Raw genomic sequence first — 20,000 nt, 5'->3', positions numbered from 1 at the left:
CTTGATTGTAATTGGTGTTACATAATGCACTCACAATGATGTAATTCTGTACATTTGCTTTTTCTTGCTGTTCCTACTTGTTTTGCTTGATCATATCTCAGCTTGTAAGAACGTGACTGTCCTGTGTAGCTTGTTCTTTACAATAATGTCACAGCTAAAGAATTCATTATAAATGCAATATATTTTTTTTCCTTTTTGCAGGACCTGAGCTCATTTGCCATGCCCTTTCTGGAGGGAAATGGTGAGCATAATGACAAGGATGGTACGCGTAAGGTAATGTGTGCATTGGTCATTTTTTCTGTTATTTTGCGCTGGCCTTACTGTGACACGATGTTCCAAAAAGGGTTACAATAAAAAATTTGCAATAATAGCCCACCACCCACCACTGCTGAGATCCAAGTTGGAAACAGTCGGTGGCTCTCCTCGGTCAGGAGTAGGGGTCTGCAGCAGAAGTTGAAGGTTGTAATCGGTAGAAATCGGATACAACTACATTTGGAAGAAAATACACTAAAAATGAGTGAAATCTAACTTTTCCCGTCAGCGGAAAGTGTTATGCATCCAGCAAAGGTAAAAAATAATGCAGAAAGTAGACAAAAAATATCAGACACTACTACAATACAGTCAAATTTTCACATTCCTTGTGTAACCCGTTATGTACTGAAACCTGGAAAAAAGATTTTAAAACATTTAAACCTTGTCACATGTTTCCATCATGACTGATTACGTAGTTAATACAATTAAACAATTAAATAAATATAATTCATGACAGAGATGGTACATTTTTAACTGGTTTATTGGAGAAAATAAATGTCACATTTTGTATACTGAGTGAGTTTAACACTCTTAGTCATGTTCATCTTGTTGATGATGATGTGAGGATGTTCTTGTCATGTTCCAGGAGCTTTACATGTGTGGGCTGATTTAATGACAGTGTGGAGCTAGAAGTGATTGAAAAATTTGCATTTTGCCAGTCATGCTGCTTCATGACTTGGCAGCAAGTGTCACATCGCTGTGCCCATCACTATCTGATGTTTTGATAATCACATAAATTGGATGTTTAGCTTTTCAAAATGCAAGAACAGACAGAACCCAATACCATGTAGGGTGTTACTGTCATAAGTTGTTAAGTAGATTGAGTTTTATTTCCGACCTTAGTAGTAAGAGACTACTGTTCCATGTACTGTTTCATTTTAGAATGAAACCACCACATGACTAATTTAAGCAACTGTGTGTGTGCATGGGTGGAGGATTGGTGGGCCTAATGCATGAACTTTTTATATTATATAAAAATTATATATTATAAATTATATGCCTCCAACTTTAAGGCAACAGTTTGAGGAAGGCCCTTTCCTGTTTCAGTATGACTAATTCCATAGGCACATGGTTTGACAAGTTTGGTATGAAGGAACTCCAGCAGACACCTTTGGGATGAAATGGAACATCAATTGCGAGACCTCACAAATTCCAAAATCATAGGAAAAGTCTCACCAATAGAGTGGAGACTGTTATAGTCACTAAGAGGAGGCATCTCCTTGTTAATGCCAACTGTCTGTATCCAACAAGCGTGGTCATGGTCATGTTTACTGTGTTTTCTCACTGCAGGGTGAGATCAGCTGCCGCTCGGCCAGCCCGACTAAAGGATTTTTCAGCCGGAGTCCATTCAGCCGGCCCTCCAGCCCCATGTCTGCCCCGGCCAAGTCCAACACCAGCCCAGGGTTCCAGAGAACCATCTTTCCTTACCCTCTGTATCAAGAGTCACCACCTAAATCTCCACGTCGCATCAGCATTTCTGGAATTTTCCGATCATCATCCAAAGACTCCTCCAATGCTTCTGCATCCCCTAGCAGCTCCGCCTCTCCTGTCGGTATTAAACTCTTCTCCCGGACCAGAAAAGGTAGGTGCTGCTTTTTGGGGCTTTTGCTGACACATTTTGCAGAAGGTGGTTAAAAATAATCAACACTGGAGGAAGCTTCATGACCTAAAGCTAAACACAACTATGCCAACCCTGTTATTACTAGCTGTTTCATAATCACCTAACTATGCAGTTATCCCTCATAGACAATATTGGTGCCTGTTGCACATTTGCCTTGATTTTGTTTAGTCTTCATGAGAAGAGAACCATTCTACACAAAGCTTTATTTTGAGGTAAATTGTACCTCATACAAAAGTAAACTTTTCTGAAATGAGGGAGTATTTTGGACACCATTGTTATTGGAGTTCAGGGACCTGTATTTAGCATAATGAGGTGTTGTTGGAAGCTGAGGTGTTGCAGTTGGAATCTGTCTCGTATTGTGTGTGTACGAATGTAAAACAGAGGTGATGGATTTATGCCACTATTGATGTGCGGTTTGGACTCAGTTACAGTAGAATACACAGAAACACTGTACTGCTTCTGCCAAAAAAATGTGGTTGCACAACCAGAAATCATAATATACCAAAAATACCAAAACAAATTGATGAACCTTTGCTTAAATATTTTTATAAACATTTTACTCTTATTTTGCCTTTGTCCCAACTTTTGAAATTTACAAAAGACCCATTCAAAACAGGCAATTTAAAAGTAATTTCTTTGTACTTTTGTAAATTAGATAAAGGTTTAAGAACATTTTTTTAAAATGTTAAATATTTTGGTTGGTTTTGCATTTTATATAACTTAAAAATAATTTAAAATATATATTTTTTTTAATAATAATTATTAAAAAATATATAAAAATATTTACAATATTTAAAAATAATAAATACATCAAAGTATATAATTTGTCTGACTAAGGCTGCCAGGAAAAATCCCCTCCCACTGCTCAGCTGTTCCAAGAAGCACCACTACATTACTAATGGTTCTATTACAAGAAGGTACCTACTAATGTACAAATCTGATTACAGAAAGATTTCATTACATCATGCTACCAAATACTTATTGGGTATAGATAGTGTAATGCATTACTTTTGTTCTGTTTGGTCTCTTGAAGCTAATATAAATGTAACTTATATATATATTTATTTCCTTTATTATTTATTGATGTAAATGTTCAGTCAAGGAAGGAAGCCCATGTTTCGAAGTCCAGTTTTTGTCTTCTGATCACATGAACAATGGGAAAAACAAGAACAGAGGCCTAAATTTACTTATCAGATCACTTCAGACAACACGCTTTCACTTTTTCAGAGTCAGAAAGGCTTTACACCACTCCAGTCGATTTAATGCACTTGATGATTTTAGGCATTTTATGCATCAACAAGACTTGATTTGAATTGATATGTATGGTCTTTAAAGTCTTTTTTGGAAATGAAGACTAAGCTGCTTAGTACAACACATTTAATGATAATGTATCTGTAGAGAATGTATAACAATGTACTTGATTTCATGGACCCGTTCGCTACGCCTGTTAGACTCCTGTTTGGGTTTTGAGGCTTCTTAATGGCTTGTTCATTGTTGTATCCGTCAGTCATCTTGCTGACCCTCCTTATCTCATAATGTGTCCAAAATAAAAGGCATTTAGTTTGTCTGGAGAGATAAACCTTTACATCTGAAGATCTTCCCAGTTCCTTTATTCTTGTTCTGCCAAGTGCCTGTATGTGTCTGCTGTCCACCACCTCAATAGCTTTTATATCAATGATAGGGTTATTGTTTTTTTCCTTTTGAGCTAGTCCCATCTTTTTATTTTTTTTGTTCCAGCATTATTAAGGTCTTTAAATAAATAAAGAAACTCCAGTGGCCTTCACAGAGCCCTGATCCCAGTCCTATGGAACTGCTTTCAACTGAACTGGAACATCAATTGAGGCTTTCTGGACCCACTTCATTGCCCAGTCATCCAAATGCTCTTTTGGGCACAAAATCCATTAAACATATTTCAGAGTCTTGTGAGAAGCCTTTTAGAAGAATGGCTGTTATTATAGCTAAAAAGATCACACTAAGGTACTTCTATTTTAATACCATTTGTTTTTGAAATGAGACATCTAACAAGCTCATGGTCAGGTGTCTAAATACTTTTGGTTTTACTTTCAGTGTATGTTGAACGGTTTGAGTTCCGATACACGTAAAGTACAAATTCTAACAAATATACCCCACAAAAAAGCCTGAAAATCCTGCACTGGAAATTTGAGGCTGTTATACATGCAAAGGGAAGGGACTCCCTATTGATTACTCATGAATTGAGTGGGCTTAATTTGGCCATACACTGTGCCTATTACATACTAATGTAATGCACTTATGTGTCACCAAGCTGTTGTGGAAGATCAGCTAAATGAACAGATTCACTGTAGGGCTGGGTACTCTATGCAAAGTAGTAAAAGGGAATTTGTTGGCACTGCGTGGGCACTGTGTGGGTGAACGTCAACCTGCCCACATTCTGTTTTCCCCGGAGAGGAGTACTGGCATCCACTTACACTGGTAGCCTGCTTTATTTTCTCCATAAAAACCAAAGCTATTACTTTGTTCTAAGGAAGAGCAGGGCTGACTGAGTTTATTCTATTAGAGCAGACATGAAGGATTGAAAAGCCTTTTCAGAGAAAGCTTACGTCAATTGATAAAGCACATTTTAAACCATTTAGAATAATTCTGGAACAGGCACATTTTTAGTGTTTTGGAAGAACATGAAATGTGAATTATAGAATGCAAATATACAGTCAACAAACTATTTTTGTGATAGTGAATTTCACCACACCGAAAACAGACTGTGAAATCTCCTTCATTTTTAACCCAACACACAAACCAAGCAAACAAATAAACAAAAATATGTAAAAAAGAAACCAATAATCAAGTAAAATATAATAAAATTGTATTATTTATTACTAGCTTTAAATCCAAATTCACTGTAGTTAGACGTCTTTAACATACCTGCATTTGGGAGTATTTTAACGTGACCATATTTTGGTTTTCAAAGAAAGAGGACACTTGGCAGGATGGCAGCATGAGACAGACGGACACCCGCACTGGGTGTAAGGTTCGGTTTGGAGGAGGGGGTTGGCTTGGCAAAGTAATTTCATGTAATTGGTAGCACCAGGCAATGTGTATAAAGTAGAGGTTTAAATATTTGACAGATCAATCAATAACCATGCAACCATTTTATTGAGCTTTTTAACAAGACAACTAACAAATACATTTGTGGTCAGATAATCTTACTACTTTAAGCATTGAGCATTTAGCCCTAAACAATGATAACAACAAATCCATCAGCAGAGCTATTTCAACAGAATGTGGTGCTATCACAGCAAAAATTACCTTAGTTATATCTTAGTACGTGCATTTGGAAATGTTTACGCAGTTTCAGAATCAGGGAAAGACTTTTTAACAAGGCAGATGTGCAGTCCATTGATCTGTAGCTGTTGTGATGCTATAGGACATATTTGGGAAAAAGAAGACATATGGTCACCCTAAGTATTTTCAAATACTAAGCTAAGTCACATTTTAATATATATGGTCTCCACAGAGTGCTTAATATTATGTGATTCTGTGATTGCCAATGCGAACAATAACAGTAAATAATGCATAGGGAAATTTAAGTAGCCAATTGACCTACGAGAAGTAAATTGCAAGGTAAATTAAAGACAGCAACTGGACCTGAGGGTCAAAACCATTTCCCTAAATCTAAACAGCTGCAAATCTACCTGCTGTGCCACCATGCCACCCTTACGAAAATGCATTCTCCATAAACTAGTATGAACTCTCACTTTAATTTGAAGTGTACACAATGTGAACTTTATTATCTGTGATTATATGGCTCATGGGTAGCACTGTCATCTCACAGCAAGAAGGTCCTGGGTTCAGTTCCCAGATGGAGCGGTTTGGGTCCCTCCGGTCTGGAGTTTGTATGTTCTCCTTGTATCGAGCTCTGGTTTCCTCCCACAAACCAAAGACATGCAGTCAGGTTAATTGAAGATACAAAATTGGCCATGACTGTGTTTGACATATAAAGGATTTGAACTGATAAATCTTGTAACCAGTAACTACCTGTCCTGTCATTAATGTAACCAAAGTGTGTAAAACATGACATTAAAACCCTAATAAATTAATAAATTATAGCCCACACACTGTAGGGGGTAGTTTTAAAACGTGACATTTAGGAAAATAATGTTATCATCTACTTCTCATGTCAGGATTCATATAACAGACGTCTTTGTGCTCCTCCTCAGACATAAACTAGGATTTAGTTTCCAGTAGAGTCGGGCGGTTCCTAAATCACCCGGGTTAATGATTCGAATCTTCGTACTGAATCAAGAATCACGAGTCCGAGGTCTCAGTTATGAGTCCACTGACTGGCTGCTGCTAAGCTCACAAGGCAACCGGAAACACTACAGACTCAGATGATTTGGCTGAACTGGCTTTTTACGTTATGGTGCATCTAAGTAATAAGTTAAAACATTCCAATAAACAAGCAGTTAAACACACTGGTGTTTGTTATGCGGCTGATCTGATTTTATGCACATGCTATTATTATTATTATTATTATTATTATTACTCAAGTGACTCAAGTGAACCGGATCACATTAATGATTGACTCAGATTAACCCGAGTCCATAGAATGAACCGAATTTACCACCACTAGTTTCCAGTAGGGGTGGGCGGATCGATCCAAATATTGATATTATCCATACCAACGTCGGTATTGGAATCGGATCAATACTAGTGCGATGGGATCGATACTTTAGTTTGACTTTTCTTTGCAACACAGTTTTATCAGAAAGTAAAGATCATGTCTGCACAGACTCGGCTCCACTCACATCTTACATGCACATCTCGCTCCTCCCCTGCTGCTCTGCTGTGTTTTGTTGTGGTACCATCACGTTGTTAAAATCCTAACAGACATCAGTACTGTACATTGGTAGGCATTGAAAGATTGTTAGTTTTTGAATACTTTGAATGCTTTGCACACACAGAAATAGCGGCAATTTTATGGAAATAATAGGGTAAACTATTATTACTTAAAGTACGGACTTAAAGTGTTGTTTACCTCAGATATTAACTCACATCTGTAATATCTTTCGTATAGTTAGTGTACTGCACACAGTGTACAAGTCTTTATTGTATATCTTTCATAATAATAGTTATTGTGTATTTATGAAGTTATTTGGGTTTTAATCAGTATCTCAGCCGTGCAGTAGTTGGCTAGGCTAGGTACTGATACTGTAACCGAGCGTCCTAGTTGTGTGCTTGCTTAATTAATAAATAAATAAATGGTGCATCCACAAATTATCGGGAGTATAATACTTTAATAACTTTTTCCGTTACGGTACAGCATAGACACACCAGATAGAATGATCACGTGTCAGGAGCACGCTATTCCATGCATTATCAACGTGGAAACATTCATCAGACATTGTCATAACACACCACCACAGAAAAGTCTGTTACAATATCTTCACACGGCGGTTCTAACCTTATTACTAGGGATGAGCGGATCGATCCAGATATCGATACTTCAGTTTTACTTTTTCTCCGCTACATTCAGCACGTTTCTCCCGTTTTATAAGAAAGTAGAAATCATGTTAGTACAGACAAGGACGGATTAAGGATAGTCTGGGCCCCTGGGCAAAGAGTTGCCCAGCACCCCCCCCCCCTCCAAAAACATAAATAAATTAATACATTAAACAACCTGTCAATAACTAACCCTAACACAAGAATCTATTTTATATAAGTTTCTTTCTACTCTTCTTTCTTGCAAAGTCATCCACTAATTCATCAAAATTAAGCTGTCTGACCAAATCTGATTCAATGGCCAGAAGTGACAGTGAGTTCAGGCGGTTTTGGCGCATCCTAATCCTGAATGAAATATGAAATATGGTAGCTAGCCTGGCAATTTGTAGGTCCCTAGAAAGTCAAGGAGCCATGGTAAACGACTTCTATGGAAGTCAAGGGCCCCATAGCAGGGGCCCTCGTGATCAAGGGCCCTCTAATGGTATGCCCTGCTCTTCTCTAGGGCCCCCTGGTAGGGGCTCTCATAACCAGGGCCCTCTAAAAATATGCCCCCCTCTTTCCTAGGACCCCTAATAGCCAGAAGTCGAAGTCAGAGCAGTGCCACAACGCCTCATCCATTTTCATAAGGGGCCCAAAAGCATAGCTAGGGCCCCCAAAAGCATGGCTAGGGCCCCCAAAAGCATGGCTAGGGCCCCCAAGAGGCCCTGGGGTCAAAGTCCCTAATAGTCAGAGGATCCTTAAAATGGAGGGCCCTCGGAAATAAAAATATATTGTATCATAAATGTTGATAGGCATCGCAAAATGTTTTGGGCCAGGGCCGGGGCCCCCTGACCTCAAGGGCCCCTGGGCGCTGGCCCCACTGGCCCGGTCAGTAATCCAGCCATGAGTACAGACGCTCCTCTCACATCTTACATGAACACATTACTGCTCCTGATCTGCTGTGTGGTGTTGTGGTACCGTCACGTGACTAAGCGGCACATGTAGCAGAGAGAGAGAGAGAGAGAGAGTGAAGGCTGAGAGAGAGAGAGAGAGAGAGAGAGAGTGAAGGCTGAGAGAGAGGAGCTGTGTGGGGATATTTTACGGCAGTAAATTAAATAAAAAATAATTTAAAGTTTAAAACATTTGTTCTCCAGTAATACTTTTGTTTACTTTATTTTTTGTAAGCCACAGAAGTGCAGTGAAAGTTTAGTTTTGTTATTATATTATTGTTATTATATGATTGTATGAAAAACCTCTAACTGAAAATAAATTTGAGTATTTAATAATTTTGTGTATTTTGTTTATTTTACAAAAAGCCAGAAAAGTGGAACTTCGGTCGATAATAAATACACGTTTATTATTCATGTACGAGTATTATAGCACTGCACTCTCTACTGTTTCTATAATAAGAAGAAAACAGCCATATTGCGTTAAATGTGTGATTTATACATCGTATTTTAAGAAGTAAAAACACGTTCAGTTCGTCTAAAACCACCGATATGTCTCGATGCTCAGAACACAAAATGGAAACGTGTTGAATTGTATTTTCTTTAGTATTTTAGCTCCTGAACAGACGCTGTTGCGCTGCAGTCACATTGTTTAATGTTTATTTACTCTTTATATAGTAAATCTCCCCGGAATACGAGCAAATCCAAACTAGGAACTGGACAAGTTACCTCAGCAAAGATCCACATGATGTTGCTGAAACACCACAAACCTCCTGAAAACGCTTCATTTGGTCACATTTCCGTTTATTATCAAGTGTCATAAATAACGAGCACAAATTATTATTTTCATATATGGAACTGCAATTTCATTTAAATGTAAATAAGCAGTATTATAATACGCATTGAAATGAATGATGTCGGTTTAGAGATTCAGTAGTTCATTACTAGTTGCTCAGTCAGAGGTTTTTGTTAGTCACGTGTGTTTAGTAGTAGTGTGCGATACTGCAGACTTTGGTATCGATCCTATACCGAGTAAATACAAGTATCGCCGATACAGATACTTTTTAATTATAAAAGCAGTTTGTTTACTTTCATGTGGGGGAGAGCAGTGTGTCATGATTTATGAGTAGGGCATTTATTACTATAATAAACTTAAGTCTGGGGGTTTTGTTCAGAACCAATAATATAATAACAAAACATAATTCATCCCTTTCATTGCACATTTCTGAAATTATCCACACAGCTCCTCTCTCTCTCTCTCTCTCATTATTCTCTCTCTCTCAGCCTCAGCCTCTATTCTCTCTCTGCTACGTGTTCGGTCTCGGTGCCGCTTAGTCACGTGACCACAACACCACACAGCAGATCAGGAGCAGTAATGTGTTCATGTAAGATGTGAGAGGAGCGTCTGTACTAACATGGTTTCTACTTTCTTATAAAACGGGAGAAACGTGCTGAATGTAGCGGATAAAAAGTAAAACTGAAGGATTGATACTATCGATATTTGGATCGATCCGCCCATCCCTACTAATAAGGTTAGAACAGCCGTGTGAATGTGTCAGTACCTAGTTTAGCCAACTAGTTCACAGCTGAGATACTGACTAAACCCAAACAACTCCATAAATACACCATAACTATTATTATGAAAGATACAATAAAGACTTGTGCACTGTGTGCAGTACACTAACTATACGAAAGATATTACAGATGTGAGTTGATATCCAAGGTAAACAACATCGGTACTTGTTAGCCTAGTCGCTAGTGTTAGCTGCTAAGCTAACTGCAGTGATTTCTGTTTCTATAAGCACTGTATTTATATCTCTTCAACATATTAATATTATAATACATACATTTTTGTCGGATTTCTTGCTTCTGGTGCTTTACTTTCTCACAACGTTACAATCATGGTGTAATTTCCCTCGGAATAAGTGAAGTATCTGACGACCAAGCGGCTAACTCGTAGTTGTGTTTGCTGGGTAAATAAATATGTACATTTTTAATAGTGACCGAATACATGTGTCCTTGTTAATTTAAAATAAAAATATAGATGCTATTCTGTTTACATTTATAAGCACAAAGACAAGAAAAGAGCTCTTATTCATCAAAACACAAACACGGAATGAGAGCCTCACTACGCATGCGCAGACGGAATGGGTCTGGGAACCTCACTACGCATGCTCCGATTCACGAAACTGACTTACGTACTTGGGTGGTTTCGTGAATTTGCGTAAAGTGCGCAAAGTACGTTTGTACTTTACCTATGTATCATTTACCTATGTATCACTCTAATTTACATAAAAATTTACCCTATTTCTGTATGTGCACATTAAAGTATTTAAAAACTTACAATCTTATGTCAGAAATAAAAGAACAATTAAAAAATATGAATTAGATCCAAGAGAAAGTTTAGCAGGGAGAGTGATATATGCTTCTGCTACCTGCTCACAGCCAATTTAGCTCATCAATGCTGTTAACAGATGATCATTTATCCAAACAACGATCCCTGGCATCCTAGCTGAGTTTGTCTCTGTATGGTTTCCTCTCATTTTACGTCTGATTCTCCAGCTTAAAAGTGTCTTTGCTGCTACTTTCATTCCGTGTTTGTGTTTTGATGAATAAGTGCTCTTGTCTTTTGACTTTGTGCTTATAAATGTAAACAGAATATCATCTATTCTTTTATTTTAAATTAACAATGACACATGTATTCGGTCACTATTAAAAATGTACATGTTTATTCACCCAGCAAACACAACTACGAGTTAGCCGCTTGGTGGTGATAGATACGTTACTTATCCCGAGGGAAATTACACCATGATGGTAACGTTGTGAGAAAGCAAAGCAGCCAGAAACAAAAAATCAGACAAAATGTATGTATTACAATATTAATATGATAGAGTTAGAAATACAGAGTGCTTATAGAAACAGAAATCACTGCAATTAGCTTAGCAGCTAACACTAGCGACTAAGCTAACAAGTACCGGTGTTGTTTACCTCAGATATTAACTAACAGCTGTAATATCTTTCGTATAGTTAGAATACTGCACATGGTGCTATATTGTACAATTCTTTATTGTATATCTTTCATAATAATAGTTATGGTGTATTTATGGAGATATTTGAGTTTTAGTCAATATCTCAGCTGTGAACTAGTTGGCTAGGCTAGGTACTGTGACACTTTTTTTATCAGTTGGTATTGACAGATTCACACAGTTCTAACCTTATTACTATGATTTATGCACTTTTTAGGGCTGAATTATGTTGCATTATTATATATAATTATATATTACATATAATTGACTTAGTTCATTATAATAATAAATGCCCTACTCATGTTGCCTGATGTTGTACTGTTCATGCTGCTGCTATATTGTTTATTATACTTTTTTTTTAAGTGTTCCTTTTTTCCTTGTACATCTGGTACTTGGCGAATAATAAAGATTCTGATTCTGATGACTTTATTCTTATTGAAATATCTGAAATGTACTAAAGTCAAGTCTGAAGAAATTTTGTCATACTTAGTTCATTCTGCTGAATAGAATTATCAAAAAATCCAATTGAAGTTGTGGCAGAAGTTTATTGTTGGCTATCATAAGTGGCTAATCCATGTGAGAAGTGCTCACAGACATATTACATTATTTCATATTAGTCCACCAGGTGGAAACAAGGTCCATGAAACTACACTGGACACACACCCAGTTATATAGAGAAAGCGTTTAAAACGGTTTTTTCCTTTTTAGGTCAAGTCTAATAACAAAAAATAAACAAAGATAATAAAAAGCAATGATAAGCAATTAAATAAACAATCAATTAATAAAGAATTCACTGGGGTGGGGGTTGGGGGTTGGGGGTTGGGGGTTCAGAGTGAAGGCCTGCTGCTTTCACTGATGTTCATGAGTTGGTTTTCAGAGAGGCACAGCTCATTAAACATGCCCAAATCTGTCTGTTCCAAATGCCTGTAACTACATTTTCAAAAGCCAAAGTACATGAATATGGAAATGAGTAATATTACAGTGAAATAACTATGATTCAGCTTAGATGTGACATGTAGGGTTTCGGGTAAATGTGGTAGAAATCTGATCCTTATTCAAGAGTTCCAGAGAGGCTTATACAAGTCATATTGAAACTAAACAATGTTCCTCCAGGACCAGTGTGCAACACAGAACAAAAGTGCAAGACAATACAATTGTCAGATTTTAAGGACCCACTCTAAACTTTTAAGGGAAAAAAAATAAGACATGTACTCCACCAGACGTATGAATGAGTCCTGTGGAATCTGGTACCAGGACATTACATTCAGGCTTTTCAACTTCTGTATGTTGTGAGGTGGATTGTATTACGGTGCATCCTGGTGCAATCTCTTTAGCTGGTAAATGATGCACATGCGCCCGACTGTCCACATGTCTGTGAGCCAGATTTGTCCTTTTTATGACACACTCATATGATATGATATAATGTTTTATAATATGATATTTTGGTTGGGTTTGGGCAGCTTTTCTATGTGGCACTGATATCTCTTATATATTGAAACAGTGTCAATAATTGACTATATAACTTGTTACGACGAATCTTTTGGTCGAGAGGCCCTGAAGAAGCAGTCGGAGAATCCAGAAAGTACTCTTCAAAAACACTTTATTAAGTGAAAGAAATGATCTGTGAATATATGTCAGAGCTAAGCCGATCGGCGCTCTTTTTCTCCTGTAATCAAGATGATCACCAGCCAAAAGAGACCGTGCGTCTGAGCGCGCCGGTTTTTTTAAACTAAGCTAGGCTCCTCCTCCTTCACTGCTGGTGGAGCCAATTAAATGTGCTAAAAAGCCCAGGGCTCCGCCTCCCCCCTCGGAGGGACCCTACCAAGAGATCATGGTAGGCGCCATTTTGAACAAAGAGCCACGTGGGAAAATGCCGTAAAACTTCCCATATTGAATTTACGTTTTTTATGTTCCGAAAAACCTAACAAACTCCAAGGCATTTGTCAGGATAGCATATAAATGAGCCATTAATTGTACACTATCACTGATTGAACAGAACATGGCCAGTTGCTCTACACTGGGATGAAAGATTTAGCATAATAGTATTTCCTTACTTTACTCACTTTACTCTAGGACTAGGAATCATCATCACATTCCCTCTTTTATGGCATGCCTGGTATGACTATAACACTCTTTCTGTGTTGACGGGCCTCTGTAAAGTGTGGCCATGTGGTGTCTGCAGCCTTTCAGAAGCTCATGAGCCTTGGATCTGCTCAGCTCTAATTCCTTTGGCCTCACAATTCTGGTTACCAGAAGATGGCTAAATAAACAGCTGATCTTAGAGCATAATGGGTCATGTGATGATTCTTCTGTAGTGTGACTGTCACGACACTCAACATCCATTTGTTCCAGACTCCTCACTCGTGCCCCTTTTCTCTCCATTATTGGAGACTACATTGTTGTCGTTCACCACAATTTTTACCCATTTCTTGTTGCTGGAATATCCATTGTTTGCCAGTTCATCTCAGGACAAACTTTACAGTGTACACACTTGAGTGTAATTACAATATTTCAATGTTTTATTATAAAAAGATTTAACAATCTGAACGTCAAACATTGCTTATCTTGTCTGATCTATAATAAATACGCATAAGTATAAATGCATGTGTATCAATTACACTTTAACACAAACATTAACACATAACATTTTGGCATTGTAATCTCTCTCTGCCCACACAAAACAGAATAATAGCAGGCTACACACTTCAATATATTTCAAAAGTTAACTGCTTAGTTTATAGTTACAGATATTTCTTAAAAGTGTATGAACGTGTACGATTAGTTATGCCTGTAATCCAGAATTAAGTTCTATACCGTAACAAAAAATATGAATGTAAATGTTCATGTTGTGATGACGGTGATGTAAAGTAATGTTAAAATAATTCAAAGTCCAAACATTTGAGTGGTTAACGAGAACGCTACTTTACATGTCACACAAGCTCAGTGCAAAACACGAACACGGAAACGGTACAAATCCAATCTCTTCCCTACACACTCGCTCCCTACGCCCTATAGTGTACTTAATATTCTTAAAGGGCCAGACAATATATTTTATAATTCACATTACACGACAGGTGAGACATTCTTCTTTCTTAATATAGCGCTTTTATTTAGGAAAAAATAGTTCTTACATAGGCAGGAAAATCTATGGCAGACAAGAGTCAGAACAGCGGATTGGGCGTAACGTTATTATTACTGTTTGCTCCTTTTTCTCAACACTTGTGCTCGATTTACACTGAAGATATATTTAGTAAATAAGTACATGTCCGCGCATGCACGCGCTTGTGTTCATTTCCGGTTGAACTGATAAAAAATGTTGATTTTGAAAAATTAAAAGACGAGCCGTTTTTCAGTTTCTGCTTGTTAGCTCACAGCTAACGCTAGCCAGTGTGGCTCTTCACTCATCTCTCTGTGTTATCGCCAGTGAGCACCCCACAGCCAATCAGCGAGCTCCAACCGCCTACCCCTCCCACCCCTCCCTCACTGTGGATGCGCGCATGTCCTAAAGTCTCAGTTTTCAAGGTAGACCTGAAGCAGAAATTTGGCGCTTCACATTTAAAAAATACCGTCACCATTTTTTAATACCGTCACCATTTTTAAATACTGCGGTATACGGTAATATCGTCATACCGCCCAACCCTAACTCTCACAGTTTCATGTTTGCCAGGTTAAATACTCTTAGTGTGAATCAGAGGCTAATTTTAGCCTATGTGATAGAGACTAAATGATAAGGTCACTTAGCACTCAAAAATATAGAAAGCCTGTCTTTAAAACAGCACACACACATATACAGGGAATGGACAAAATAACAGAAACCGAATAGTATATTTCTCATTCTTTGCCTCCAGAGAATTGTTATTCCTTAACAGATTGAGATGAAACTTTGGACTATTCTTCAATATTTAAAATCTATGAGGAATAAAATGTATTTAGGTAAATATTACAGTCTGTGCTCCAGTCTCCAGTTATATGAAAAGTCATAGAAGGTGTATGGGTTCTTCTTGGTGTCCAACACACTACTTGTAAGTAATTTTAGCAGTATGTATTGGGGTATTATTGTCCAATATTATTGCAACATCCTTAGGAAAGAAGGTTTGGTAATGTGCTAACCCACCATAGCGTAGACCAAGAATCATGCTCGTGTCATTGCTTTTCCATTTTGCAATAGGGAACCAGATATGGCGTAGTCTTTGCAGGCAAAGATGGGTCGTTGCTTACCACTTTGTGCCAATCTTTTTGAGAGACTTGTCAGTTCAAAAAGAACTTTTCTTAATCCCATATGTTTGGTGTTTAAAGTTAATGTACAATATAAAGTCAAAAGTATGTAGACATCCATCTTAATTACTGAGTCTAGGTGTTTCAGTCACACCCACCCATTTTTAGGATGAATTGGAACTCTGATTCTGAGAGTCAGTGCCTGACCTGGCAAATCAGTTGGCACAAGTTCACAAAAACACTTCAAAAGCTTTCAGAAGCTGTCAAAGCCACAAAGGGGGGGAGGGAGGGGGGTATTGTTTTGTAATGAGATGTCCAACAAGCTTATGGTCATGTGTCCACATACTTTTAAGCATAAAGTATATGTTTGCCAAGTGACACATAGGTCATTGTCTATAGTGGGTCTAATTAGGGACGCTATTTTGATCCTGGAAAGTAAACCAGAACTTTGGCATTTAGGGAAGTAGGTTAAGCTAATATCAGTGCACCAGCTTCATCCTCCTCTGTGTTTGTTTCCATTGCTTGATATTTAGGGTAACATCTGGATAATGTGGATAGTGTCCAAAAACTCATGCCATGCATTTTTTCATTCTAGGTCAAGCCTTATCAGAAAATGCTAAAAGGCCAGAAGAGAATCTTAGAAAGTATATGGGCACAGAGAAGTCATCAGATTTTGCCATCATAATCAGTAACGATGTTACATAGATATTAAAAACTGGCTGCAACACCACATCAATTTGTCATTTTTTGTAAAACCCACAAACATTTATTTACAGAAAAAAACGGGTGGCACGGTGGCCTCACAGCAAGAAGGTCCTGGGTTCAGTTCCCAGGTGGAGCGGTCCGGGTTCTTTCTGTGTGGAGTTTGCATGTTCTCCCCGTGTCTATGTGGGTTTCCACCGGGAGCTCCGGTTTCCTCCCACAGTCCAAAGACGTGCAAGTGAGGTGAATTGGAGGTACAGAATTGTCCATGTTGGATATAACCTTGTGAACTGATGAAACTTGTGTAATGAGTAACTACCGTTCCTGTCATGAATGTAACCAAAGTGTAAAACATGACGTTAAAATTCTAATAAACAAACAAAGGCATTTAAAAGGGTTTGACCTGACTGTGTTTGTACACATACCCCCTTTATCACGGTGTCTGAACCTTTCGCTGGCCTTACATTATACCACACCTCCAGTTCGAAAAGTTCATTTTGTCCCAAGTGAACAAAGAAAAAAGGGCTGGGTGAAAGGTGTGCCAGTGTGCTTCATCTGGCCACAGTCCCTGAGGACAGTATGACCTTCAATAAAATACAGTGCACCTTTTATATTTCCTTGGTCTTGGCATTGCTAGTTTCTGGGGGAAAAAAACATGCTAGAATCTGAAAATTTAGCCAAACGAAATGAAATGTGACTGAAGTCTTGATTCCACAAAACAGATTAGCAGGAGCTTTTATCTGGAGTCTGGAAGTTGGTGATGCTGTGGGATGTATTTGCAGCTAATTACCACAGAAAAGCTAACTAATCTGGTGTTCTCTATTAAATGCTTATTAAATTTAGAATGCTATTTTGCTGTCCTTTACCAATTCAATTTTGCTACTTTATTTTTGTATAGAAGGGTTTTAGGGGATTAGCGCCTACTCATTTTGGCTTAAATGAGCTTTTTTTTTTTAGCTAAACGTTAGCCAGGCTAAAAGTGGATGTATAAGCAAGCACCAGGGGAGATAAGAAAGAGTGAGGGAGTGTTAGGGATAATTAGACAAAGGCTTTTTATCACCACTTATATAATCCTTTGTTTTCTTTCAGTGCGGGAGTTTTCTGTCGCTGTTACTGGAGTCAGCACGGTGGCTCGGTGGGTAGCACTGTCGTCTCACAGCAATAAGGTCCTGGGTTCGATCCCCAGGCGGGCGGGCCGGGTCCTTTCTGTGCAGAGTTTGCATGCTCTCTGCTTGTCTGTGTGGGTTTCCTCCGGGAGCTCTGGTTTCCTCCCACAGTCCAAAAACATGCAGTCAGGTTAACTGGAGACACTGAACTGCCCTATAGGTGAATGGATGTGTGTGTGTATGTGTGTCTGTCCTGCGATGGACTGGCGCCCCGTCCAGGGTGTTACTGTGTTCCTTGCACCCATTGAAAAGCTGGTATAGGCAACAGCACCATAACCCCCGGAACTGACTTTGCAAGGCTGGGACAGACTTTCTTTTTACTCATGATTTACCTAAACATGTAGCTAGCTGTCTGGAAAATGCCATGTCCAGTGATGCCCAACCAACAGTGATGGCATAGTTACCTGGAAAAAGTAATCTGATTACTGATTACTCCTTTACAAAGTAACTTAGTTACTTTATGGATTACTTGATTTTAAAAGTAACTAAGTTAGATTACAAGTTACTTTATTAGTTATATAATGCGGAATATTTCAAAGATATTCCTTTGCAATACTTGATCATTTGGCTGCCAACTTGTGTGTACTGATGAGACTCAATTGAAAACCAGAACATGCTAGTGTGAATGCATGGAAAACAAATTGTAATTTTCTTTCAAGAATATGATACAGACTGACCAACACTATTACGCTAAATCAGCATTGAAAATTGACTTTACTTTTAATAGCCTTCTACATCGCTGGAGCTTCTTAAAACGGAAGATTTTCTTTTAAATAGAAGTGTTATTTACCTGCTATTAAATTGTTTTCCAACAAAATCCGCCCAATTTGGCGGATAATCGCCCAATCTGGCAACACTGGAATGCGCAGAGCCAGCTGGCGCTTTTACTTGTAGCGCGCCACGAATACTACTAAATACAGTAGTACTACTTCTGTAATGGTGTTGGTGGTTGACATTTATGTTGAGTGTATTACTGCACTGTTTTGGTGAAGAACTACTCATCTGAGGTGCGCTGCTCCTGCGTGCAGAAATGCTTCCGCAAAAAAATTGCCGGCAAAGCGGTGGTGGGGGGGCCAGGGGGGTGGCCGGAGATTACTTTATGGTGGCCATGGCAACCACTGGCCACCCCCTGGCTCCGCCCTTCCAAGAAGAAAGCAAAAATATCTTTTCACTAAGGAAAATGACAAAAATAGTAACGCACAGTAACTTGGATAAGTAACTTTAATCTGATTACTGGATTGGAAATAGTAACGCGTTAGATTACTCGTTACTGAAAAATGTGGTCAGATTAGAGTAACGCGTTACAGACCATCAGTGCCAACCAACATAGCATGTATAGAGTAATCTTCAGAGCACAGTAAATAAATAATGCAACAAGTAATTAATGCAGTAAAAGTCCTAAAAGCAAAGTCTTACAAGCAATGCATTTGGCTACACTTTGCTTTGAACCCAGTAGCATGTACATACATTAGCGACAATGTAGTTAATTAACAGTGCCATGGGCAGATACTTTGTCTTTAATGGACCGTTGTTGAAAACAGGAATGGCCTCCCACAGAGCAGTACTAGCTTTTATTGCTAATGAGCAGTAAGCTTTGCCAAAACCTGCATTTTTGCCCTACATTGACACACATTGTAATGTAAAGGTAATTACTGACTACGGATTACAGTGAAGACAGAAAGCTGTGTGTGGCTTAGCTGCCGGTGTGTGTTCCCTTGGTGGTTGCAGGAACACCATCATTAGACCTGATTTAGGAAACACCAGTGTATGCTGGCAGTGTGTGCTGTTTGTATATTTTTTGTCCATCTGCTTTTCTTTATTGCCGTGAACGGAAAATACTGTGGATATTTAATCATGTATCACTGGCTCTCAATTAAAAGCCTAATATAGAGGAATTTTAACAGGGAAACTCAGATTAACTTTCTCTATGGGCAGTGGTAGCTCAGTGGTTAAGATGTTGGACTAGTAATCATAAGGTTGCCGGTTCAAGCCTCACCACCACCACTGTTGGGCCCCTGAGCAAGGTCCTTAACCCTCAGTTGCTCAAAGTGTAGTCAAAATTGTAAGTCGCCTTGGATAAAAGTGTCTGCTAAATGCTAAAAATATAAATGTAAATCTATGCAGTACATCAAGTACAGATACAAGAATAAGTTTGTGAACCCACTGGAAATATTAAATGTGGTCAGAGCTTCATCCTTCCATAATGCACAAACACATTACACCTAAACTAACACTCAGTCCATTTTATCAGCTCCACTTACCATATAGAAGCACTTTGTAGTTCTACAATTACTGACTGTAGTCCATCTGTTTCTCTACATACTTTTTTTAGCCCCCTTTCACTCTGTTTTTCAATGGTCAGGACTCTCCCAGGACCACCACAGAGCAGGCATTATTTAGGTGGTGGATGATCTCAGCACTGCAGTGACACTGACATGGTGGTGGTGTGTTAGTGTGTGTTGTGCTGGTATGAGTAAATCAGACACAGCAGCGCTGCTGGAGTTTTTAAATACCGTGTCCACTCACTGTCCACTCTATTAGACACTCCTACCTAGTT

At 38.5% G+C, this 20,000-nt stretch overlaps 1 protein-coding gene and 1 long non-coding RNA gene across 3 annotated transcripts in view; one reads left to right on the top strand and one right to left on the bottom strand.

The window, feature by feature from the left end:
* Positions 1-20,000, top strand: part of prkag2a (protein kinase, AMP-activated, gamma 2 non-catalytic subunit a) — a 65,212-nt gene that overhangs the window by 1,503 nt on the left and 43,709 nt on the right. For both annotated transcript variants that reach the window (XR_010007438.1, XM_062985996.1), the window contains exons 2-3: positions 202-273; positions 1,603-1,894. Coding sequence is in view for 1 of the 2 variants with exons in the window: in XM_062985996.1 (XP_062842066.1) it covers positions 202-273; positions 1,603-1,894 (364 nt within the window). In the remaining variant the exon portion in view is untranslated. The remainder of the gene's footprint in view (positions 1-201; positions 274-1,602; positions 1,895-20,000) is intronic.
* On the bottom strand, positions 5,056-10,342 carry LOC134301333 (uncharacterized). The gene is made up of 3 exons (XR_010007439.1): positions 10,182-10,342; positions 6,715-6,805; positions 5,056-5,327 (listed from the first exon to the last, which is right to left on the bottom strand). It is a non-coding gene; the product is annotated as an uncharacterized LOC134301333 (long non-coding RNA).

The sequence above is a fragment of the Trichomycterus rosablanca genome, chromosome 23 (assembly GCF_030014385.1).
Source record: "Trichomycterus rosablanca isolate fTriRos1 chromosome 23, fTriRos1.hap1, whole genome shotgun sequence".
Taxonomy (NCBI): domain Eukaryota; kingdom Metazoa; phylum Chordata; class Actinopteri; order Siluriformes; family Trichomycteridae; genus Trichomycterus; species Trichomycterus rosablanca.
The sequence above is the reverse complement of the archived record's forward strand: the minus strand, read 5'-3'. Positions and strand labels throughout refer to the sequence as shown.